The 26,520-nt window shown below is 37.0% G+C and overlaps 1 protein-coding gene across 2 annotated transcripts in view; it reads right to left on the bottom strand.

The window, feature by feature from the left end:
• Positions 1–23,446: 23,446 nt before the first annotated feature.
• LOC148956940 (uncharacterized) overlaps positions 23,447–26,520 on the bottom strand; it is an 80,538-nt gene continuing 77,464 nt past the window's right edge. For both annotated transcript variants that reach the window (XM_089096911.1, XM_089096902.1), the window contains one exon: positions 23,447–23,924. In XM_089096911.1, coding sequence (XP_088953037.1) covers positions 23,508–23,924 — 417 coding nt within the window. In that variant the 3' untranslated portion in view covers positions 23,447–23,507. The remainder of the gene's footprint in view (positions 23,925–26,520) is intronic.

The raw sequence follows: 26,520 nt of genomic DNA, 5'->3' as shown, positions 1-26,520 counted from the left end.
ACTTTGCATTCTAAGCAAAAACAAATGTGAATTTGTCCCAAAAAGGGGCTTTGTAAACAACCTCGAACAGAAGAGTTTGCCGTTAATTGAGCTTAAGGGAGGTAGTCCATTTACATACTTCTAAGTTGTCTGAATAATTTTCTAATTTCTACAAAATTAATGCGTAATAGAGCCATTTTAGGCTTTGAAATTGCGTAAAACGCGGAGGCTCTAACAGGGGCATACGGTGCACAATAAAAACACTTATTTCCATTCTAAGTATTGACAAAAAATCTAGTTTTTATAGCTACTTAAATGCTCTTAATTTTCGAATTCCTCGTTTTTTAAATTATTAGCCTGGGACCAATACAAGTTTTGGACCACAGAGGAATAATGCTAGTTTTTTAAGCTTTAAATACAGCTCTTTTTTGCTTTAAATGCTTTGTATCTCTACGCATATATTTAATTTTTTTCTCAACGGTAAACATAAGAACATATATTTATAATGGTTACTGACTGTCGGTTTATTTCTCACTAGTTTATAATAAAAATGTTTCCTTTCCTGGCCTACTGTTTTTCTATCTTGAAAAGAAGAAACTTTTTTTAAAAGCTTGACAATGTTTGAATATTAAAAGCAAAAAAGAATTCTGTTTTCTATGACTTTTGTAGGTGCTTTCTAGAACGGAGTACTAACTTATAGCATATATTTCCAGTAAATTACATTTTATACTAAATCCTGACCTGTCTTCTAGAATTTCCTAATTCTCCCCCACCCAAAAAAGGGCTAGGGGAACCGAGCTGACCCCTGTGAAAGTCACAAGGCCATAAGTTATACAGTATGGGCGTTGGCCAAGGCCTTCAGCCCCTTCCAGGGAAATACCACAACAAGCCTCAATTCCCCGTCAAGCGATGTCCGGCCCTACCCTGCAAGCTGCCTCCCATCAAGAGATGCCTGGGACCTCGAAACACTCCTTAGGCAAACCCCCAATGCAAGCCCCTGTGCAGCCAGCCAGAAAATTATAGAGAGAATGGGCGGATGCTCACACGTTGGCAAGTGCCGCTGCTCCAATCCCCCAAGCCCGTGACATCGGCACTCCACCTGCGAAAGATCGTGAGGTCGCTGGTCCCTCCAACATCAATCATGAGTTGCTGGGGGCTTCAAGAGTCCACAGACAAGCGCTGCCAGAATTTCAAAATATGAGTATTTTTTCAACCTAATAAAGCCTATTTTTCACTATTTTCTTATTACCTTATATTCTTTGCCTACTAATGGCATTCTATTCTTTTAAGTGCCCACCTTAGTTTAATAGACTAAAAAAAAAGAACTAAAATAAGGCTGTTTATCAGCTTTTCTAATCTTTAAGTGTACATTTTCCTTTTCAGCTTATTTGTGTCCCATTAGTTTTAAATACTCTAAATTAGGCTTGTTTTCAACTTTTTTAGACCAATTTTTTCATTATTTACTTATCAACTTATATTCTCTGCCTACTAATGGCATTCTGTCGCTATTTCCTAGTCTTTAAGTGCCTGCTTTTGACTTTTCAGGTTCCATACCCCCTCTACCATAGTTTAATAGACTCTAAATAAGGCTCTTTTCAACTTCTTATGCCATTTACTCTAAATTCTTTTATTCACTCATGAGCGTAGTATTTAGTTTTACCTTTTCGCTTTTTTCCATACGGTCGGAATACTGAATGCAAAATTTATATGCTATTACACTTCAAAAGAAATAGCTAAAAGCAGTGTTGACGTTAAGAAGGTTATTTCAGGGGGGGGTACTAATAATAGGGACATTCATAGCTAAGAACATGAATCGAAGAGTTTAGGGGATTATGAACCTCTGCTAGTTCCATTTATGCCTAAAATGTTTCCTTTTTCTAGGCTGAAATTGAACGCCTCGTGGCCTAATTTATTGGAGGAGGAGTTGGAGCAGTGGAGAAAGCCTCAGATGAATTGTTGGCATGGGCCGATGCATGTATTAAAAATGGCCAGAACCAAATTCCCCCTTGGTAAGTTTTAACATTCTTAACTGCTAGTAAGGAGGTCCAACCAAAAAGGGTCTTTTAGAGCCTTGAAATAATTATTAGCAGTAGTGTGGACATAGAGGGTACCTTTCAATGCTTCCTAATACATACAAAGGGTGTTGTTGGAACCCTGGTCCCAGTTTGTTTAGATAAATATCCCTCTCAGATTCCTTTCTTTTGGCCCCTTAATTATTTTCCTTCCCCGAGTAATAAATATTAATTACTCTTTTATTTTGTGACGCCATTTTTGGTCTTCTTAATTGCGTAGTTGCTTAATAGACCACGAGGTAAGAAATTGCGCTGTTAGGGAGGTTCACCAGTAGGCTAGTAAGTCCTAGGATTGGCTGGAAAAATTCATTTACCACCCACGTACCCCATGTCGCAGCACGCGGCTAGCGGAGCGGGCTGGGAGAAAGAATTCCTTTGTTAAGTCAGTTCTGTTATGCAGCGTGTAGTGAATACAGTAAGACTTTTTTATACCATGTACTCTTTTAACTTTTCAGCTTAGGTCGAGTCTAAAAAGATAGTTAGAAATCTTATCGGTAAACTTTGGCTTTAAATGTGGCCCTAGACCATCCGATCACGCTAGTATATACGGAACCGTTGAAGTAACCGCGGAAATCCCACTATTTTTGGACCGACGAGGGATCTCCCCCTCCAGTAAGTGGCATAGCATCTCTTTGCGCCATTTTTGCCTTTAAAAGTGGTGACCCCCGCACTTTAAACCTCCTATAAGTGGTACCAGCGGTACCCACACATCCAATAAGTGGTGGGAGCGGTACTCACACATCCAATAAGTGATGGCAGCAATTTAAGGTCCTATCAGTAAAACTGATAATAAAATAATTCCGCTTTTCCGAAGGGACGGATTAATTCGGCCTAGAAAGTAGCCTGCTGTGGGTAGATATATGAAAAATCGCAAAGATAATTTTTTTTTTATCTGAGCTGTGCCTAGTCAGATAATAATAGGTAATAAAATTTAAGAATCAATAGATCACGCGAATAATTAACTTGTGAGACAAGGGAGGCTGTGCCACCCACGTATAATTGGCAAATTAAAAGTAAATAATTCTTCATGAAAGGAAAAAAAGAAACATTGATAAAATGATTTTTATTTGGATGGAAGAAGTTAAATAAACCTTGAAATGGCGGACAAACGAAGAACTCAGACAAGATCTACCGCGGTAAAACAAAAATTAGATTCAGACACACAATTGTATGCGACTCTCGCTGGAAATGCCCTAAGAAAAACACCATCAGGTAGAACCATATATCACTCAACAGGTGAAATAGACATTCCTGGGACATGTGAAGAGGAGATCTTCAAAACAAAATCAGTAATAGAGCGATCCCCGGTAAGAACCAGAGAAGAAGAGAAAAGTATAAGACAAATGCAGAAAGAATTACTCGCAGATAGAGAAACCCAAACAAAAGAAACATTTGCGATAATACATGAGGAAAAATCATTACATGAAAGAACGGGTATAACAAAACAAACTCACCCTTCAGAGAAGGTACAAAAAGTAGGGGAGTTGCAGGGAGAAAAAAATATTATACAACGAACAGACTCAGCAAATGAATTAAGAGAATATAAAGACAGTGAGATTCAGAGTAGGCCAAGTAGCAGGAGTAGTAGAAGCTCAATTTCCAGCAGGAACTCACGAAAAAGCACTCAAATAGATATGACACAGCAACTTTTAAATTTCATAGAGAATGAAAGATTAGCCAGAGTACAAAAAAAGGAGGAAGATTGAAAAGAAAGAGAGAAAGACAGACAAGAAAGAGAACGAAAGGAGGAGGAAGATAGAGAACAAAGAGAAATAGATAGAGTAGCCAAAGAAAAAAAGGAGGAGGCAGACAGAGAGGAAAGAAAATACATAATGGAAATCATTGCAGGGAGAAATTACCAAGAGCCTCAGAAATCGTCTACAATAGAAATTATGCAGGCAGTAAACCTTCAACCAATGAAAGAAAATAAAGATGTAGATTTATACATATACAATTTTGAAAAAACGGCGGAATTAAGCGGATTACTGAGAGAAAATTGGGTGACAAGAATACATCCCCTCCTTAACTACAAAGCACAACTTGCATATAAAGCATTACCAATGGGATACTCAAAAGATTTTGAAAGACTAAAACAAGCCATTTTTGAAAAATTTCAACTCTTCCCCGAGCACTTTCGAAGAAGGTTTAGAAGCAAAAGAAAACGAGACAACGAAACTTATAAAGAACACGGGTACAAATTGAAAGATATGTGTTTAAAATGGCTAGAGATAGAAAACTATAGAATACTAGAAAACCTGGAAGAAATAAATGATAAGATAACGGGAATAGTGAATAAAACAGCGATGGAACAATTCTTAGAAAATACCCATCCAAATATGAAAATGTACTTAAAAGAGAAAAACCCACAAACAATTGAAAAAATGTCCGAATTAGCAGACAGGCACACGGAAATTAGGAGGGAGGCATTCCCACAAAGAACAAGGTTAGGAGGAAATGGTAGAAAAGAATACCCGTACACAGAAAATAAAAAGAATGCTAGCCAAATATGGCAAACACAAGGAGAAGTAACATGCTACCACTGTGACTTGGCCGGCCACTATAGCACCAATTGCCCAAATAAAGACGGTAGAAAATACGGCCAAAAACAGGAGCAGTATGACATTACCTGTTATAACTGTAATAAACGAGGACATTATGTCTCAGATTGCCGAAGCGTGGAAAAAATTAAGACAATAACTACAGAACAAGGGACGATGGGGCAAACGGAAGGCAGGACAATCCAAGAAATGAACGATCCCGAGAGAATTGGAAAAAGTATCAAACGTATAAGAGAACCGCATGGGTTAAAAGCCCGGAGAATATGAAAACTTGCGTATTTGCAGAATCACAAAAAGTTCGTGGCGAACTAAATGGTAAATCGGTAGAAATAGCTATTGATTCCTACAGCGACCAAACCTATGTACGGAAAGACTTGATAAAGAAAACCGACATAAATTACAAAAATAAAGTGGCATCGCTATGCTACTATGGAGCAGAACATAAATGGCCGACAACTCAGGTCATAATAGAATTAACCAATAAAGAGGGAAATACGGTTAAAAAAGAATTAAAAGTAGGGGTTGTACCTACTCTTGCAGTAGACGTTTTATTAGGGGGAGTTTTCGAAAATATCGAAAACTTTCTTGCACTAAAAGCAACCTCCATGATAAAAATAGTAAATGCGGTGACACTTAGTCAAGAAAAAAAAAAGGGAGGCTATGCCGCCCAATAATGAAAATTATAATCAGAATATACAAAACCCATTTCAATTCAACGACGAGATATTCATAAAAAATGCGAAACTAAGAAAACCTAAAAGCCAAAAGAGGGCAGATAAAAAGCAATATAACCAAAAACAAGAGAAAGTATTGACCATAGAAAAAGAAACAGAAAAGACCAAAGAGGAACAAACCGAAACACTCGGAACAACTTCCGAATAACTCGCAGAATTACAAACAAATGATAAAGATTGCAGAAAAATAAAACTAGCACTAACGAATCAAAAAAATCCGCAATCTAAACAGTTTTCCAATAATGGAAATCTACTTTACAAAATAATGGAGACTGGGGAAAACGCTAGAAAACTACAATTTTTGGTACCACATGAACTAAGGAAAGCGGTAATAAAGTTGGCTCACTCAAGCCCAACGGGGGGACACATGGGATTCCAAAGAACAAGAGATAGAGTCTTGCAGCGTTTTTGGTGGAAAGGATTAAAAAAAGATATTGTCAACTTTTGTAAAAGATGCAAAGATTGTCAATTTGCCACATACAAAATAACAAATCAAAAGGTTTCAATGAAAACAATGCCTATTTTCGGCAAACCCTTTGAGAGAATTTCAATGGACATTGTAGGTCCACTTCCGAAATCTAGCGCAGGAAACAGATTCATTTTAGTTATTAGTGATCTGGCTACGAAATACCCAGAAGCTATCCCGATGCGAACAGTAAAATCACCAAAAATCGCAGAAGAATTAGCGAAATATGTCTCGCGTCACAGAATCCCGAAGGAAATTTTAACAGATAATGGAACCAATTTTATATCGACATACATCCGGAAACTATACGAAATTCTCGGTATTAAACAAGTATTAACTACTCCATTCTATCCTCAGACAAATGAAGTGACAGAAAGATTTAACGGAACCCTAATTAGTATGTTGAAACGTTTTGTATGAGATGATGTAAACCAATGGGACAAAATGCTCCCTTATGTTCTTTTTGCATACAGAGAAACTCCACACCAAGCTACAGGGCTCTCGCCATTTGAATTACTATATGGGACAAACCCAAGGGGGGTGTTGGACATTGTAAAGGAATCATGGGAGAATGAGGATAAAAATGAAGAAACAGTGATAACCCACTTGCTATCACTACGAAAAAAAACTGCATAAATACCATGAAATTGTAAAGCAAGTACAGGGGGAAAACGAAAAATCAAAAGCAGGCACTTAAAGACTAGGAAATAGCGACAAAATGCCATTAGTAGGCAGAGAATATAAGTTGATAAGAAAATAATGAAAAAATTGGTCTAAAAAAGTTGAAAACAAGCCTAATTTAGAGTATCTGCCCGAATGCTTGAATTCACGGAAGGGGAGGAAGTCCTCATTTCATTACCGGACGTAAATTATAAATTGGAAGTAAGATGGAAGGGACTGTTTAAGGTGAAAAAGAAAATAAATGATGTAAATTATATGATAGAATTAGAGGGAGCAAGAAAAAAGGAAAAAGTTTACTATGTGAATTTACTGAGAAAATTTAACAAGGAAAATGAAAAAGAAAACCTCAAGGGTACGCAAAAGCGCGGCCTCATGATTTCGACCTCAGAAAATGACGAGGAAAGTGCCCCTTTAGGTACAATAGACCCGGTAGAAACACATATAAACGCCATTGAAAGGGTTTCGGCAGAAACATATCTGAGCCAGGCTCAGAAATACCAATTAAATAAGTTATTCACGAAATTTGCAGACGTATTAAAAGACCAAATTGGAAAAACAGAAAACGTAGTACATAAGATACTATTAAAGAACAAGAAACCAATAAAACAATACCCGTACCGAATACCGGAAGCAAAAAGGAAAGAAATGAAAAAATAAATTGACCGAATGCTCGAGTTAGGGGTGATAGAACCATCAAATTCAGAATATGCAGCACCAGTCGTATTAGTCCCGAAGAAACATGGATCCATTAGATTTTGCGTAGACTGCAGAAAACTGAATAATACGTATTTCCGAATCAGACGCGTACCCAATACCAAGAATGGATAAAATTCTAGAGTCAGTTGGCTCCGCAAAACATATATCAATTTCAGACTTGAGAAGGGGATATTGGCAAGTAAAAATAGACCAAGATGATTCAGCCAAAACTGCCTTTATTACTCCATTTGGGTTGTACCAATTTAGATACATGCCATTCGGACTAAAAGGGGCACCAGCAACATTACAATGGATATTAGATTATATTTTAAACAAATGACCCTAGAAAATAACCTGCTTTGATAACATTATACTATTTTTCAACTCGTTAAATAAACATCTAATCCGCACTGAACAAGTAGTGACTAAGCTGAGGAGAGCAAGACTAACTTTGAATGTAGAAAAATGTAAATTAGTACAGAAACAGACAGAATACCTAGGACACAAAATAGGAAACGGTATAATAGCCCTATTAAGGGGAAAAACAGAAAAAATTAGAAACGCAGCAGTTCCGACCACAAAGAAAAAAGTTCGGTCATTTTTGGGGTTGGCAGGATATTATCAAAAATTCATACCAAATTTTGCAACGATTGCTACACCTTTGACGGAGTTAACAAGAAAAGAGGCCGTAGACCCCGTGAAATGGTTACAGATTGAACAAAATGGATTTGATACACTGAAAGATGCTCTTTGTAGCGAAAGGACAATGAGAAATCCAGATTTTTCCTTACCATTTGTGCTACAAACTGACAGTTCAGATTACAGATTAGGGGCAGTTTTATCCCAAAATTTTGAAGATGGGGAACATCCAATCACATTTATATCCAGAAAATTATCAAAAGCAGAATTAAATTATAGCACAATTGAAAAAGAATGCCTTGCGATAATTTATGCGGTCAAAAAACTTGACTATTATTTATATGGACGGATGTTTAAAATAATAACGGATCACAACCCATTAAGATGGCTGAATATAATGAAGCCAGATAACCGACGATTGGCACGGTGGGCCCTGTGCTTACAGGAATATGATTTCGAAATAAAATCAAGACCAGGGACAGATAACGGTAATGCTGACGGCATGTCCCGATTGTGAAAAAAGAATAATATAAGTTAAATTAGATGGGCTGTGCCTACCTAATACCATGTATATATACGAAAAAAGATAATAATTGTATTTTTCTCCATTGAATAGATGTTAATATTTTGGGGTAAACGTCTGCCGACGGAGAAGGAGGTCAAAGAAGCGTTTATGGCACAGGACATAGGATGTCTCAAAAATTGGACAAAACCAAAAATGATCCCAATGGTAGAAATGAAACAAAAGCAACCAGTAATAATGCCAGACTGAGTAGTAATGGGGGGACCCATTGTAGGGTACACAATATTTAAAGCCAACATTGTCGCATGGAAAATTACACCTCCAGAGGGAAGGCTTGTGGAACTGGCAAAACACCTTCACCGGATCGGAAATCATCTGGCGGTGAAGGAGATGTTTCACCGCATAAAAGAATACGTGCATATTCCCAGCCTCAATCTAATTTTAAAGGAATCGGTGGAGGGGTGTGGCTGTTCGGCGTGGAAGGAAGAGTCCCTTCGAAAACGCCAGCTGCCGTCCCATCATAAAGGTAAAAGAGAGGTAGGGACCCACGCCAGATCAGAAACAAGCAGATCCCAAAACCCTCCACCGAATTCACAAGGAATGAAGACACGTCTGACTTGACGGGGGGCAGTGCCTGACCGTCAATCGTTATTAGGAATAGACCAACCAATATTCAGCTATCAAATACCCCGAAGGCCGCAGGCTGAGCCCGCGCGCCCTTACGTCAACCCTCTTCTTCCCCCTCCAAATCGTAACACCCGTCCGCCCACCACACACATTCGCCCAAGCACCACTCCTTATTTACACCCCTCCCCAAATCGTCACTACCAACCGCATTCTGCATCCATTTTCACCCCAATAAAACCCCACCACAATCCCCGTAACTCTCACAATACCAACTCATCACCAGCCTCATCTGGAGTGGCCCTAAAAAGACAACCTTCGAAAGGAACGACTATTACAACCCCAAAACCAAAGTTACCTCCTAATGCAGCCGCACCAAAGATTTATTACCCCGCTATGGATATTCGGTATCCTGCTACTGCAACTACAAGCAGAGCAGAGATTAATTATCCCGCCACGGATATTCGATATCCGGCCGAGGAAATAAAAACTCTGCTCTTTGTATCAACCCCCTAATCCCCCTAGAAAAATTAACTGATAGGGCTCTCTTCGACATGTTCGTTGACCATTAGGAGAGTCCCGAGGACGACATACTGCAATTATTTCCAACGGAGGAGGAAGAGAAGCAATTGAAAAATGAGGAAAACTTCATAATACCCTACACTACTCGGCAAGGCAGAAACCCCCGCACGGCAGGAACTCTAAGGAAGAAATAAACAGGAAGATCAGAGCAAGATGAAGAAGAAATTTAGTGTTTATTTTAATTTGATTTTGTGTCTGAAGTTCCAGCCAATCCACCAGGGATGTGGGCCATTTATCTTAGGAGGGAGGTGTTGGAACCCTAGTCCCAGTTTGTTTAGATAAATGTCCCTCCCAGATTCCTTTCTTTTGGCCCCTTAATTATTTTCCTTCCCCGAGTAAAAAATATTAATTTTCCTTTCAATTTGTGACGCCATATTGGGTCTTCTTAATTGCGTAGTCGCTTAATAGACCACGAGGTAAGAACTTGCACAGTTAGGGAGGTTGACCAGTAAGTTAGTATGTCCTTGGATTGGCTGGAAAAATTCATTTACCACCCCGTACCCCATGTCGCAGCACGCAGCTAGCGGAGCGGGCTGGGAGAAAGAATTCCCTTGTTAAGTCAGTTCTGTTATACAGCGTGTAGTGAATACAGTAAGACTTTTTTTTATACTATGTACTCTTTTAACTTTTTAGCTTAGGTCGAGTCTAAAGAGATAGTTAGAAATCTTATCGGTAAACTTTGGCTTTAAATGTGGCCCTAGACCATCCGATCACGCTAGTATATACGGAACCTTTGGAGTAACCGCGGAGATCCCACTATTTTGGGGCCGACGAGGGATCTCCCCCTCCAGTAAGTGGCCTAGCAACTCAGTGCGCCATTTTTGCCTTTAAAAGTGATGACCCCCGCACTTTAAACCTCCAATAAGTGGTGCCAGCGGTACCCACACATCCAATAAGTGGTGCCAGCGGTACCCACACATCCAATAGGTGTCTTTTGGAAGGGCATTAGATTTATAGCAGTAGTTTGGCCCAAAGGGCATCCTTTACATGGCTAGTAGTAGGAGGTAAACAGTTCCAAGGGAACATGGTACCCGTAGTGCAATGAGTAGTAAGCGTCTATGAGTTCAAGGGGGCATCATTCCTTTTTATGCTCATTCTATACTCGTTCTCTCTATTTCATAGGGCCAACGTGTTCTATTGAGGTAATATGTTTTTGTTATTCTTCTAGTTTTACACAAAACCGACACCAGGAGCCTCCATTGAGATCATGTCACCGCAACCTCAATTCCGTGATAGTGTCCATCAAAGTGAACGCGAGGTGGGTTTAAGTGCGGGGGCGAGTCTGGCTAGTGAGTTCCCCAACATTGATTTAGAGAGTTTAGTGCGGGATCTTGGCCTCAGCAATGGCGTTCTAGACAGTGTTTTAGATGAAGTGCCAATAAGCGAGATCGAGACAACGCCTGCCATGGACAATGATTTGGGGGAGCAGAGTGAAGCTGGCACGCCTCCTGTGTTGCCACAGTTCTCATTGTCAGATACCGTTTTGCGCAGCATTCACGTCTATAGGGCTGAGTTTGATGATCCATGCAATTCCCTTACAAATGATAGTATACGCACGGATCCTATAGAAACCGCAGACTCCTATGTCAGCATGATTCGGACGCTTCTCAAAAACCAAATGCGGAAGGCGGGAGGACGGCACTCTTTAGAATTATCCATCGCGTTTAAAGTTATTTTTTTAAATGCAAGTTTGGGTGTTTTGCGTGATTATTATACAAAAACAAAGATGCAGACGTAGCATCCGGACTTGCAAAATTTTGAGGCTTTTCGGATTGGGTGGGTGAAAATTTTAATAGAATGGAGAGGTATGATGATAATGGAAGTGGGTTGGTAGTTTTATTTTTAGAAAATTAGAACTAAATATTACTAAATTTAAAAAGGAGTTGGTTATAAGAGGGGGGAGTAACGGGAAAAGGGATGCAAGACATAAAGCAAATTTTAAAGGTAATAAGGGTGTACAACGATTCTCTTTCGATACGGGCTTGGAGTGTTTTCAATATTCAGTCCTTTTGGCAGGGCATAAGCCCAAGGCAATGGCTGCCACTAAGACAATGTTGGACGACTGGGCAGTAAATGGTGGGGGGGGGAGGATTGTGAATATCCTAAAGTATATTTTTGTTGTTTAAAGGGGCAATATCCAGTTACACTTAAGGAAATAGATATTTTTGAAAGGGCAAATGAACATTTCAAAGTTGGGGGCAAAGTTTTAGAATTCGATTAAGAAAATGAAGAGGGGAACTTAGTGATAAAAAGTGGTAATTTATTCCTTAAGGGCCCCGTCCATTGAATCAGTGAAACACTGGTCATGGCTTCTTTACGAGCCTGTCAAAGATCCTAAATCAATTTGACACTTTTTTCTTATACCCCATATTAGTCGGATTTTTAATGAAGGAAAAAATTATAATCATGGGAAGACCTGCTATTACTGCCCAACGTGTCTTTCAATATTTTATAGTGAATCGAAATTTAAAAACAATTTGAGACACTGAAAGCGTCATGGATATCAGTCTGTGGAAACGGTTTTAGGGGACAATCCCACCTTGCGGTTCAAAAGCTTTCAGCAAACGCTGTTGTAGAGCAACAAGGTGTCATTGGACATTGAGGATTACGCTCACGGATGTGTCGGATCCGTCAAATTTGAATCGTGTGAAAATACATGAATCCACTGCTCTCTCTTTTGCGCATGCCCGAAGAGATTCAAGTATTACCATGCAATTGGTATTTTTGTTGAGAAGTTGAGTGGCAAGGATTGTGTTGGTGCAGCTATGGTTGCTCTTATTAAAACAGCAAATGAGGCAATTTCACGGCTGCGCCATACACACTATCCAATGAATCTATCATCGAAAGACGTTTTGGCTATTAAAAATTTTGACATTTGTTTGGTTTGCAAGAAAAAAATTAATGAGGGGGATGCGAAAACCCGCGATAATGATCATTTATGGCAGGAAATTTCGTCAAGAGGGGTAACTTTTTGGGGGTTGCGCATAAATCATGTAATTTAAATGTTAGACAGCAATTATTTTTACTGGGTTACATGCATAATTCAAACTACGATATGAAATTCATATTACCAGCGTTGGCACGATTGCAGAAAGGTGAAGTTGTAGATGGCGCATGGGTAGATGGTTCTTTTTCATGTTACATCATACTAAATTATCTGAAAAGTTGCTAGTCTTAGAATTTAAATGGCAAACAGTGAATCCGTTAAAATGGCATTAAAATGCCATTTAAATGGCAAACATCCGTTTCCTTGATTTATTTAGTTTTTTTTTTCTAAATCTCTAAGTCAACTGATTCAAGTCCAAAAGAATGATGATTATAATAGTTTCCCCTTCCTCAGACAACAATTTCCAGATGAAAAAGTGTATGATTTATCAACGTGTAAGAGCATACACCGGTAAGAGCGCTATAGCTCCACCTAGAAGCTAAGTGAGGAAAAATAACTGCTCATCGCAGAGTCTTGTGATTCACTTCATTATTGTCAATAAGCCACTTCCAATTTCGAATTTGACAGTAGGGTGTGAGCAAAGTAAGGATATTATTAGGGGTGGGAATATTGTAAATTACATTTGATCAGTAATGTATTGGAGTTATTTCATATTGTCCGTAAAAACACGGGTAAAATTTATGAAGAATTCGGGTTGGATTTGGGTTATTATTTTTCCACTCCTCATCGGGTGATGGATTTAATTCTTAAAATCAGTGAAGCTGAAATAGGTCTGATCGCCGAAGCTCATCAGCACCTTTTTATAGAGTGATCAATGAGGGGAGGGTATGTTTTCCACGGGGATCGTATCCTTGAAACCATCAACTGAACAAAGCACCAGTGAAAAGTCCGATGCCGTCTTCTTGGATATGAATTCTCTTTATTCGTCGGTAATGTATCACTTTTATTTGCCGTGTGGGAATTACAAATGGCTTGACAATCCTTCTGCTTCAGATTTTCAAAACATGCACACTGTTGCGGAAAATGAACCACAAGGTCGGTTTTTCGAAATTGACGGTGATAGACCCCTGGAACTTCATGACTCGGTAAAAGACTTTGTTTTCCCCAGCATCAATAGACCGGTGTCTATGGACTCTTTGAGTCCCTACAATTTATATTTGGTAGAGAATAAAGGTATGTATTGGACACCTTCAAGACAAAAGCTTATTGCCGACCTTGAGACGAAACTGAATATTGTTGTACACCACGTTCTTTTGCGGTGGATGCTCGCCAACAGTTTCAATGTCACAAAGATTTATGGAGCCCTCCAATTTGATCAAAAATCTTACATGAAGACGTTTGTAGACACCTTTGTCAAAAAACAGTCTCAAGCGAAAACAAAGATCGAAAAAGAGATCTTTAAACTCATTTTAAACTCAGCCTTTGGTAAGATGTGTGAGAGTGTGCATAACACGAGTCGTTGCAACGTTGTAACGGACCTAAAAGAATGTTCCCAAATCATTGTGGATCCAAACTTAACATCATTCACGACTCCAATATGGTCCTTTTATACAGAAAAAAGAGAAATGTAGTAGTAAATAAAAACATTAACGCTGGTAGTGCCAATTTAGAAATTTCAAAGAAACTCGGGTTAAAGTTTTATTATAATGTGTGTAAGCGCCAATGGCCAGGGATACGACAAGTTCAGGTGTATTATGGAGAGGCCGATTCACTCCTGTTGAAAATTAAAACCGATGATGTGTTACATGATTTGGAAAACGAAAAGTACATTAGCTTTCGGATGAATTATACAAACTTGGATGAGTCCCTCTATCTGGAGTTGGTGAAAGGCCAGGCCCCAAATCAGTTGCTTAAATTAAAATCTGAGACGGGGAGCGACTTGGTATCGCATGGTGTATTTCCTGGTCCAGGGGTGTACTGCGTGGAAACGCAAAATGACACTACCAAAAAGGTCTGCAAGAGGGTGCCATCATACTATTTAAAAGAAAATTTCAACATGAGTGTTTGTAGGAACTGTGTAGACAATAATTTTGTTCCGAGAGTGAGTGTCATGGCCATTCGCTCTTTAAAATTTAAAAACTATACAGTTCGGGTCGAAAAAAATGCCTTGTCTACCATATCAGACAAAGTCTATGTACTCAAACGTGGTGTAAAACTACTACCACATGGCCACTACCTTACTTCATATCGAGTTGAATGCGCAAATTATAGAAAGTAACTCGGTCTGGAGAAATCTCTATAGTTTTGGGAGGGGGGCATCTGTGTGGGACGGAGGGCCGTTTTTTCGTCGACAGCTCAGCACTGCCTTTTTGTCTAGTCATTTATATTTATATTTAAATCTATTTATAATTTTTTTTGTTGCGCAAAGTGGTAATTTTAAAGTTTTTATTTTTATATATTGCGTAAGGTGTTGTTATTTGTTGTTGTTACCACCCTTTCGCAGTACCTACTGGCCATTTCCCACCGTGGTATCGGTCACTACCCACCGCGGCACTGTCCGCTGGCCGTCTCCTTCCGGTTGGTGCTTTTTTATTGTCAATTTAAATATTCAATATATATATATATATATATATATATATATATATATTTATATATATATATATATATATATATATATATATATATATATATATATATATATATATATATATATATATATATATATATATATATATATATATATATATATATATATATATATATATATATATATATATATATATATATATATATATATATATATATACCGTTTTAAAACTTTTAAAAGGTTTAAAATGGTGCGAAAGGCCTCATCATTTATCAGTCTCAAGTCAGCCCGGAAGCGTAAAGCATCAAAGAAAGTAAAAAGATCAAAAAAGTATTTCTTTTCTTAGAAAAAATGGAATATCTACCACATAAAGATTCTCACCCTTCAGTCACCTCATCTCTGGCTCTTTTTAACGCAGAAAATATGGAAGTCAGTGTAAAACATGGATACTATGAATAATTTTACCCACAACAACCGGTCTCTGAAAATGTCCATTTTCAAATTTATTCCAATAACCATTGCTTTAAAGATTTGAATTCAAAAGTTATAGATTTAAATGTCACTGTTAAGAAATCTAACAATGAAAAAAAGGTGCTGCCAAGGGGTTATCTTACGAAAATTGTGTACTACACAATTTATTTTGATAAATAAGTGTCTATATAAATGGAACGTTGTTGAGCACGAGCAATAATCTTTCAAATTATGCAAGTTATATACTATTCATGTTGGTGACTCTAATTTCCTATAAGCAGTTGAGAGGACAGGCACCGAGTTATGAATATAAAACAAATACTGACACTACCAATATTCTTAGAGAGGCAACAACTAAAGATTTGCATTATGTTGAGAAATTAAATCATGAAATATTTAATATACCTCAATGGTTGGCTCCTAATGTAAAGATTGATATAAAACTACAACTTGCACCATCCAATTATACAATGCGAAAAGTACTGGACGCTGCATCTAATGTAACAGTCTCTCTTACATCGGCTATACTCCATGTACGAAAACAATAAGTTATGAGTTCTGTTACTTTGGCAATTGAAAAATTAAGAGCTCAATGGTTGCCTCCTAATGTAAAGATTGATATAAAACTGCAACTTTCACCATCCAATTATATTATACGAAAAGTACTGGACACTGCACCCGATGTAACAGTCTCTCTTATATCGGCTATACTCCATGTACGAAAACAATAAGTTATGAGTTCTGTTACTTTGGCAATTGAAAAATTAAGAACTGCTGGAAATAATATCAAATTGCTCGTGCCCCATACAATCATGAATCAGCTTCATATTGCTACAGATAAGCGTATCTTTACTGATTTATCATTTATCAATGGTAAAATTCCATCACACTTGGCATTGCTATTTGTAAATAGTACTAACGCTATTAGGTCATGGACAAATTCCCCACATAAATTTGAACTGTTTGGACTTTCATCGCTTGTGCGTAAAGTAAATGGAATTCAGCTCTACAATCTATCCTTTGATAAATCCTACAGGACACTCTATGAATTGATAATGCAATCCCTAGATCGAGATTCTCAGTTATTCAAAAATGATATAAGTGAAGAAATGTTTGTGAAAACTCATGGTATTATTGTATTGGATTTGTCCTTTACTCAAGATATGAGTATTGTCTGGACGGGTAATGTACGTTTAGAGTGTACCTTTGCCAAACCGTTGCAGGAAAGTATTGCATTAATCACCCTAAATCAATTTGAAACCTATTGGGAAATTACTCTTGAAGGCAATGTTTTTTTATACTTGGTATCATGAACACGAATCAAATAATCAGGGTATTCAGTATGGACCCGTACATGTTGAAATATAAATCTTATTGCACACCTTCAGATTTCCTAGAGCATATTCAACATGTTAAAAATACCCTAATTATTGTTAATAACAGTCCATCCACGGTAAAGACGGGGCAATGGTTATGCATCTTTCAAACACGAAGCACATATAATTTTTTGATCCGCTTGGACTACCGTATACATTCTAAACACCTCATATTAAAGATATTCTTGAGCAGAGCGGAAAATCTATCATTCAAAATCGGAAGCGGGTGCAACATCTCTCAAGGAAAAGATGGGGTTTTCATGCCCTATTATATTTTATTTTTCGAAGTCATAGACATACTTAAATGGAATTCGTCAAGATTTATGGTAAAAATCCGCGATTGAACGACTTTCTAGTTGGAAATACTCTTTGTTACGTCTATAATAAAAGTTTCGGTGCCCTAAAAGTGAAATACTTTAAAAATGTATGTAAGTTTGTTTATTACTAAAATTTGTATAAATGCAAAAGACTGTGTCCTTTAGATTTCTTCTTCTACGTATAGGTAATCATCGAAAACGATAATTGATAACAGCTCGTCAGGACTCAACTTGTATTCGTCTTGATATGCAAGGTTAAAGTCACATTTTCTATAATATAGTGTAACTTTATTTTTATTAAATCTCTTTGTAAAGTCAATAATACTATTCTGATTCATATTTATAAAATTCACGTGTTTCAATTTGCTTATTTGAAGCAATGTCACATACAAAATTCTCATATGAAGAATCACTTTCCGTAACAGCCAAATTAAAGTCTGTAGGTTTATAATCATAATAGCCAGTATCTTCACAGCGATGTCGTAAAAACCATACGCTTCAATTATTCCAGCAATTGAAGCATAGACCAGGTTCTTCTTCCCAAAACAATTTAAAACTGCGACGATACCAGTCTCTTAAAAATAACCTAAACTCACGCTTAAGGTTTTTCGTAATCATACCAGTGGAAGTATTTTCCCGTTGATCACATTTATCATAGTGACAATTGGAGCATAAGAATCCTCTATTATGAGAGTCACACATCTCTTCAAGACAGGAATTACAGTTTTTAATTTGTATTGCATATCCTCTATGCAATTTAAACGGATTGCATAATTTACACATTTCATTATAGTCATCAAAAAAAGTACAATTCTCACAGGATGACCAACTGCCCAAAGAAAACAAGCATAATGGGCATGTTTAAAACTTTTTTAGATGTTGACACTCTCACTTCCAAGAACAAACTGACTCGGCAATCAATAAAAAATGTCTCCTAGGATTTTCACAAAATGGCCGTCTAAGTAGTGGTTAAGAGCACAACCACAATATCATTTTGCTTTGTCTCAATTAATATATCTATAAATAAAGCTTGGGGACCAAAACGAAGAAGTTTCATATTCCAAAGAAGGGGAATCGGTTCCCATTATATCATTAAGCATTTCTGGAGAAGCTTTCTTTGAAGAGATTATTCCAGAAAATCATCATCTAAAATTAAACATTTTAAAAATTTTACTAGATTACATAAGATTTTCTGGTTCTCAAGTCTATTTATTTTAACACTCTCACTACCAAATACAGACTAACCGTTTTCTATAAATTGTTCTCTTCAATATATTTCGCCAGCACATTTAATCCGTCTTGTAGTCTCTGTATGTACACTATATTCACCTTAGCCGCAAAGCACAATTGTTCTTCCGACTTGAATTTGCTGAATGTTATTATGTATCCATTATACACTTGTCTCATTCTAGGGTTAGTCAAGAACGTCTTGTAATTTCCATCGCTGGTCTCGGCACTCTAGGATCCGTTTCATCAACACTTTTAATATTCAATAGTTTATATGCATCCATTTCAATGTTGACTGTCCTACTTCCAGACAGAAACTGACTCTCAACCAATAAAATGGCTTCCAAAACCTGGGAAGGCATGTTTGGATATGTACATATGCCTAGAAACAAGGCTGGAATTTTGCCAGCTAGAGACAGGGGTTTCTTACATTGGCTAGTAACAGCATTTTTTTTTCAAATATATCCAAAGCAGCAAACATAACCATCAAACAACATAACCATAAAATAACATAACCAGTAAAAAACAAACAACATAACAAGCAAACATAACCATCAAACAACATAACCAACAAACATAACCATCAAACAACATAACCAACAAACATAACCATCAAACAACATAACAAAAAAAGAAGAATCACATAACCATCAAACCAACAAAACAACAAAAAACATAACCAGCAAACATAACCATCAAACAAAAAGACCAATAAACATCAAACATAACCACCAAACATAACCATCAAACAAAAAAACCAACAAACACAACCAATATAACCATCAAACATAACCAAAAACATAACCAAAAACAAACATAACCATCAAACAACAAACATAACCAACAAACATAACCAACAACCAACATAATCATCAAACATTACCAGCAAACATAACCAACAACCAAAACGAACAACCAACAAACATAACTACCAAACATATGTTAATTTCCCTATATTAATCTGCTCTCAGGCTTCCAGAAAACCGTGATTTGATACTACTATCGGCTTTATGAAACATATTTGGATTTAAAAAATGATGAGTCTTTCATTTCAATTACAAAGCAAAGAAATCTGGTGTATAAACCGAGGAAAACAGCTAAGTCTGATTATTATGGAAATAAGCTGGAGGAAAATAAAGGTAATATGAAAGAAACATGGAATATTTTAAATGAGAACATGGGTGGTAAGGATGTAACATCGGTGATTCAACAGAAATTGTAAATAAGTTAGCTAATTTTTCCTCCAATATTGGCTTCGAGGTGCAAACTAGTGTTAGCAATTCATATAAAAAAATGCTTTGCAGTGCCATTAATGAAGTCCGTGGTGGAACATTAAATACAGAGTTTCAGCCATGCCCGAGTGAAGATGTGAGTAAAGTTTTGCAGTCACTTAAGTCTTATTCTGCCGGTGTTGATGGTTTGTCCCTTCCAGCTCTTAAAGTGACTTTAGGATATATTCTTCCCTGTCAAGTTTTTATCAAAAATCTTTCCGTAGAAAAGGGAAGTTTTTACGGTGCAGCTTAAGGTGGCGAAGGTTGAAAAAGGTGATTGCAAGGCAGGCATAGAAAATGGAGACCCACATCAATTCTACCTATCTTTTCAAAGATACTTGAAAAATTGGTATATAAACGGTTCTCCGGATCATCTAATTTTCTTCAAATAATAGGCTTTTAAGTCAGACACATTTTGGGTTTTTTAAGGGTCCCTTCACGACCTACGCCTTAAAGTAAATGGTTCAAAGTTTTAACTGTGCATTAAAATCAGGTGACATATATATGTTTAATTTCATTGACATTAGAAAAGCGTTTGACACGGCTGACTACCAAGTGTTGCTTCATCGAATGAGAAGTCTTAGACTAAATGGAGTTTGTTTAAGATGGATTGAGAGATATTTTTGATGTAGCTCCCTTAAAGCTGTTTTAAATGATGTAGTCTCAACGTGTTTTTCTGTGAAGTGTGGTGTCCCTCAAAGCTCTGCTTGATGCACTTTTTCTGCATGATGTATGTATTACTTCCTTTAGGCATAACATTACGCTAACAATATTTGCAAAATCAGCGGATGATTTAATAGCAAAAGCTAACAATGCTCTCAAAAGACTGGAGGCGTTTAGAAGTTTAAGTTTATTTTGCTTGAATGTAGAAAAGATGTTTTTACGGATATTCTGTAGAGTGGGTTATTCTACTGATGTAAGTAATAATGTGCTATTGTATGAAAAGCCTTCCTGTTGTACAAGTAAAGTCACTACGGTACTGTGGCTTCCACATTGATTTTAGTCTTTTGTGGAAGCATTATAGCGACATTATATCAACAAAATTTTCACGTGGAGTAGGTATTCTCAGAAGACTCAAGTATGTTCTGCCAGAATGTACTCCTCGCTCGACCTATTTTGCAATAATCTACCCGTATATATCATATTGTCTATCGATTTATCGTGTGGGGCAGCAACCTTTATATTAATTGCAAGCATGTGCAAATTCTACAAAATAAAGCAGCAAAAATAATTGGGAACGTTTAAAAATTTTAAAGTAATTAAAAAGTATGAAAGACACCAGTGCATGCTTTAAGTCTCTATGACTACTCAATGTTGGACAGATAAGGGACTATCAAGGGGCGATGTTTGTGTATAATTGTTTGCATAATCTAGTCCTCGGAACTTTTAATGGATTTTACCGTTTCAGAAGATCTGTTCATGAATATGATACAAGAAGATATGATAACTTGACCGTGGTGATTGAAAATAGTGTGAGATTGTTTTTACTTTGAAGTATCTTTGCCCTTTTGCATGGAATTGGCTTCCTGTGAGTGTTAGGGTGGCTGAATACCTACCGCAGTTTAATAATAGATTAAAAGAGCATCTATGGAGTTTTTTTGTGGGGAGGGGAGGATGTGAGGAAGTTATACGGCTTGGGAAAGGAGCGAATTGAAGGGGTGGTGTAGATGGAGTTTATTGGAGTGTAAGTACCGCTGGCACCACTTATTGGATGTGTGGGTACCGCTGGCACCACTTATTGGACGTTTAACGTGGGGGGGGTCACCACTTTTAAAGGCAAAAATGGCGCAAAGAGTTGCTATGCCACTTACTGGAGGGGGAGATCCCTCGTCGGCCCCAAATTAGTGGGATTTCCGCGGTTACTCCAACGGTTCCGTATATACTAACGTGATCGGATGGTCTATGGTCACATTTAAAGCCAAAGTTTACCGATAAGATTCCTAACTATCTCTTTTAGACTCGACCTAAGCTGAAAAGTTAAAAGAGTACATAAAAAACAAATCTTACTGTATTCACTACACGTTGTATAACAGAACTGATTTCAAAAAAGACTCTTTCTCCCAGCCCGCTAGCCGCGTGCTGCGACAGGGGTGACGAGGGTGGTAAATGAATCTTTCCAGCCAGTCCTAGGACTTACTAATTTACTGGTCAACCTCCCTAACTGCGCAATTTCTTACCTCGTGGTCTTTTGAGCACGTACACAATTAAAAGGACCCAAAATGGCGTCACAAGATAAAAGGAAAATTAATATTTATTACTCGGGGAAGGAAAATAATTAAGGGGCCAAAAGAAATGAATCTGGGAGGGACATTTATCTGAACAAACTGGGACCAAGGGTTCCAACAGAGTTGTATTTGGATTGTCTTTTTTACCCTGGGGGTGTTTGGGGGAAGGTGATTGAGTTTTTCTTTAAAATTAAATTAATCAGTTTAGAATAGTCCTGGGAATACTTGTGTAGTTTTTTTTAGTTTAATTTATTAGTCTAGGATAAATTAACTTTTTTTTCCTAGCGTAGTTATATATATATCTGTAATTGTATATATTTTTGTTTGTGATGTTAAATAAAGTAAAAATGTCATACGAATAAAAATACCCGAATTCTTATGAGCAAAACTATTTTTACAGGTTTATTGGGCAAAACGACTGTTGACTGAATACTTGAACTTCGATGTTTATTCTTCCTAATGAAGAAATGTCGCACGTTCTAACTAATATAAATGTCCATATAAGAGGTGAGCTATTAGTCCACATCAACTATATTGCAGGCGGAGACCTAAAGCGCTTCTGGCAATCAAAGGATTGTCCAAAATGATTAAAATTATTTTAAGATTAATTAAAGATTAGAATTTGACCCCAAAACCTTCTTTTGTAAAATTATAAAATTCGGGCACAGAATGTACTTTTTGGGGTTTCGGCACACTGCCCTCATCTAAAAAAGATTTGCCGTCCCTCCTCCCGAAATGCTGATGTAAAAAAAATACAATACTCTCTACGATTTTATCAAACCTCAACTAAATGAACTTAGTTAAATGAAGCCTTAAATTAAATGTCCATAGGAATCGTGTGTTTTGTATGGACTAGGTGGATCTTTACGAAAGAACGTGCCACTCCTTGGCATTGCTGCCCCTGAATTTATGAAGCTTAATATATTGTTTTATATAGTTTTAAATAGATTGGCTATTACGGACAGCGTAGAGTATTGGCACCTTTTGGGGCTAAGTTGTTGTTTTCGCGTGAAAATAACTATTTTCCTTATAGTTTACGATCATTGCTTGACACGATCACTCCTGTACACTTTTGCTTACCGGGTCATCTAGAAACAGAGGTAAGCTTTTCCCTTCAAATTCTTATTTATACAAATGTAGATAGAAGCTGTATCTGTATTCTCTGTTTTGCTTAATTTGCAAAGGAAAATTTGCTTGTCCATTCTTTTAAATAAGCTGATCATATCAAATTAGGGGTCATGGAAAATTCCCTGAAAAATATTGTGACTAGTGCTAGGAAAGGGTTATAAAGATCATAATTTTAGTTTGTAATATGACGTTCTTCAAATTCACATGGAAAAGAGGAGAGGTAATTCGGAGAGGGGGAGGAGGGAATTGGTAATATTGCTTTCCAGTAAAATTATCAAATCCACAGTCTAAACAATAGTCTCAATAACTTGTTTTTCGGTTGAAAAAGAAGTAAATTAGGACCAATATATGGTGGTTGCAACTGAATATTTCTTCAGTTCACCTTTGTCTCTTGGGAAACAAATAAGCAATCATAAATTTATTAAACAAATTACATTACTAAATTTTTTCTAAGCAAGAGAGCATCAAAATGGAATAAACATTTGGTGATAAGGTGGTGGCCCTATATATCTGACTTTTTTGCGTAGATCGTCTTTTGGCATCGATATGCCCATCTTGTTGAAATGTGGTGCACCGTTTGCTTGCGTTTTCTGTATAAATGAACCAGAAGGTAATCCGAAGCTCGAATCCACAGCACCGGCTACTTTGAGTTTCTCTGTACGATGCCCCTCTGAAAAAATATGGTCTTGGAACTGTGGTGGGGGCATCATTTCAAATTCGTAATATAAACCGTCCTTAATTGGTCTGTCAACAGACTTTAATGAGCTGCTTTGGTTATTCACTTTCGACGTCTCTTCTACCCCTAGAGTGAGCAACTTACTTGCAGCTTTATTTCTGTAAAACTTCTCATTTGTTAATTGGTTCTTTAGTTGGCTTTCATCCTGGAAGGCAAAGGTACAGAAATGCTATTACTAATCAGCAAAACTCTACTAAATGAAAGATAATTATAAGCAATTTGGATATAATTCTAAACTAATTATTTTAAGTAAAGGAAATAGTGACAAAAGTGTCTGTTTAAAATGCTAGAAGTTAATCAATGGTCACAAATTTTATGTCCGCTTATTGCATTTGTTTCTTTTGTACATAAACAAGTTATATGTTACCACTACTAAAAAAAGACCAGGATGTTATTTATACTTTACTCAAAACAAAAGATATAGCTGAAATGGATAGCTTTAGTTTATTGCTTAAAATTCATCTTTTTATAGAGCGGACGGCATGCTAACTAGAATCAACTGCACGTTTCACTTATAACAGTTTATAACAAAAGAAAACAAATTGCTAAGCTACTTGAAACTACTTAGCTGCTACTTGCCTAAGCAAGGCTACTTGCACATCCATGAGGATATAAAAAAAGATCCAATTAAAGAAATAATTCTTGTAAGTTGGGGAAAAAATATCTTTAAGTTAAAAAAAAAAAAAAAAAACAAAAAAAACACGGAAGTATCATTCATGGAAGGGGGATAATAGTTATTGTAGGTTTAGCTGTTGGATGGATGTTTTTCGTTTGAAACATCCTTGTCAGAACAGTCATACCAGTAGAATTTGTTTTCGGTAGACTTGAGAGTTATGAAGGTATAAGAAGCTGAAGCATGAACACTGGTGGTGGTGGTGATAGAAGTAGTTTTTATTTTGGTGACCATTTGTGACAATATATACTTACTGTATTTTGACTGTCACAAGAGGACAACTTCTAAAGAATGTTTCAGTAATCAAGAACACAAGTTTGATTTTTAAGGTGATCAGATACCACCCTGGTATCTGCGGTGCCTTGGTGGAGGGTGGTGCTTGATAGAAGGGCACCACCAGGATTGAAGTCTGTTGGCTAATTTGACTCAACACTGGGAATCTCATTCGCCCCAGACATTTGAATGATTTTAAGACTGAGGGCTGTTTCTTGATTTAGTAGGAAGCAATGCGTGTCCATTTTTAGTTAGTGGACAAAGTTATTCAGTTAATACCAATTGAGAACGAGACCCATGCATTGTAAATGTACAATGAACTCTAGTAGTGGATCGCTATTCTCATATAGAAAAGTGACATCTAACCATAAGAGAGTTAGCAAGAACTCTTCTGCAATATCTTTAGATGTTCTTAGCCGCACACAGGTAATACTTGAATGTGCTACCATTTCATTTGTGTTTGAAACTCGGACTGCAAGAATCCCCTTGAACATGGAGTGTATAGTCAACGGAAGTGTTTTCTGTCATACGCTTTATTACCAACTGCTGTGGAACAGCCTTTTAGGTGACCACCAATACGAATTTTGCCAGAAGTTTTCGATGCTTGACTGGCTAGATATCCAGAATAAAGAGCAGATCAAACTTCAGTGAGAGGAGTAAACATGAGACTATCGTTATTCAACTTCGGTAAGGCTTCAGACATAAAATAGCATCACGGCCTTCTGATGAAAATCTCTGAGTAATGTGTTCAAAGATGCCTGATAAGAGTGACTAATAGCTTTCCTTCTGATCATTCACTGCGATTTATTCTCGAGGGGTCGCTTCCTGAAAATATCATAAAAAGTCTGGCGTGTACCACGTAATATTTTGAGACGTAAGCTTTTCCTTTTCTAAAGATATCACACGGGAGACAACCTTACTTGCTCTCTGCATCACTTTCTTCACAACATTACGAGATACTTGGCCGTAGAGACACGAGTCACACAACGTTACAATACACTTCTGAAAAAGTGTTCAGAGGACAAGGAAAAGTGTATTAATTCTGATCAGAAAGGTCAATGGGCTTCATGTCGCTCTCCAAGCGGCTTATCCATGTATGTAAGGTAGAATTATAACTTACCATTTTTGTGGCGTTTCACAAAAAAAGGCCTAAGTCCACTTTTGCTAATTTCACAGCAGAACAACATGCAAAGAAAAAAGCACAATGAAATTATCTTTTTTACAAATTAGAATTTAAGAAACTTGAAACTTTAAAGACGGATTCCTAGTTTACTTTCCGATCAAAATATGCCAAAATTTTAGTAATTCTTTAGGCATGCGGGTAGATACATTATAACAATAATGACCGGTGTATTGTCCTTGACAGCTTTTCAAGAACTTTCTGTGGCAAAGAATTCATACTTGACCCATAACTGATGACTGATAAGGGTTTTTATTTAAATCAAACAAATAAATAAATCAACCACCAGAAGGAAACTTGTTTAGGCTATACACCCTTCAAAAAAAAAACCTGATATATACATTGCTATCAATAACGTAAAACAATAAATAAATAAAAAAGAAAGGAGAGAGAAAAAAAAAGCACGGCACAACCTCCTCCAAATTAATGCAGTCCCAAAAATAATAATAAAAAAAAATATAACTAATTATCACCGTTCTCTCACTACCACCCTCACACAACCACAATAAAAATAACCAAAATACAACTGAGAGACCCCTCAAGAGAAAATCGCTAAGAAATATTATGCTCACCAAAACCCAGAGATTTTAACCTACTCCTAAAACTAGCAATATT

Source organism: Artemia sp. Qi Xiang Cuo, chromosome 1 (assembly GCF_049724085.1).
Source record: "Artemia sp. Qi Xiang Cuo chromosome 1, ASM4972408v1, whole genome shotgun sequence".
Taxonomy (NCBI): Eukaryota; Metazoa; Arthropoda; class Branchiopoda; order Anostraca; family Artemiidae; genus Artemia; species Artemia sp. Qi Xiang Cuo.
This window is presented reverse-complemented; position numbering and strand designations above follow the sequence as displayed.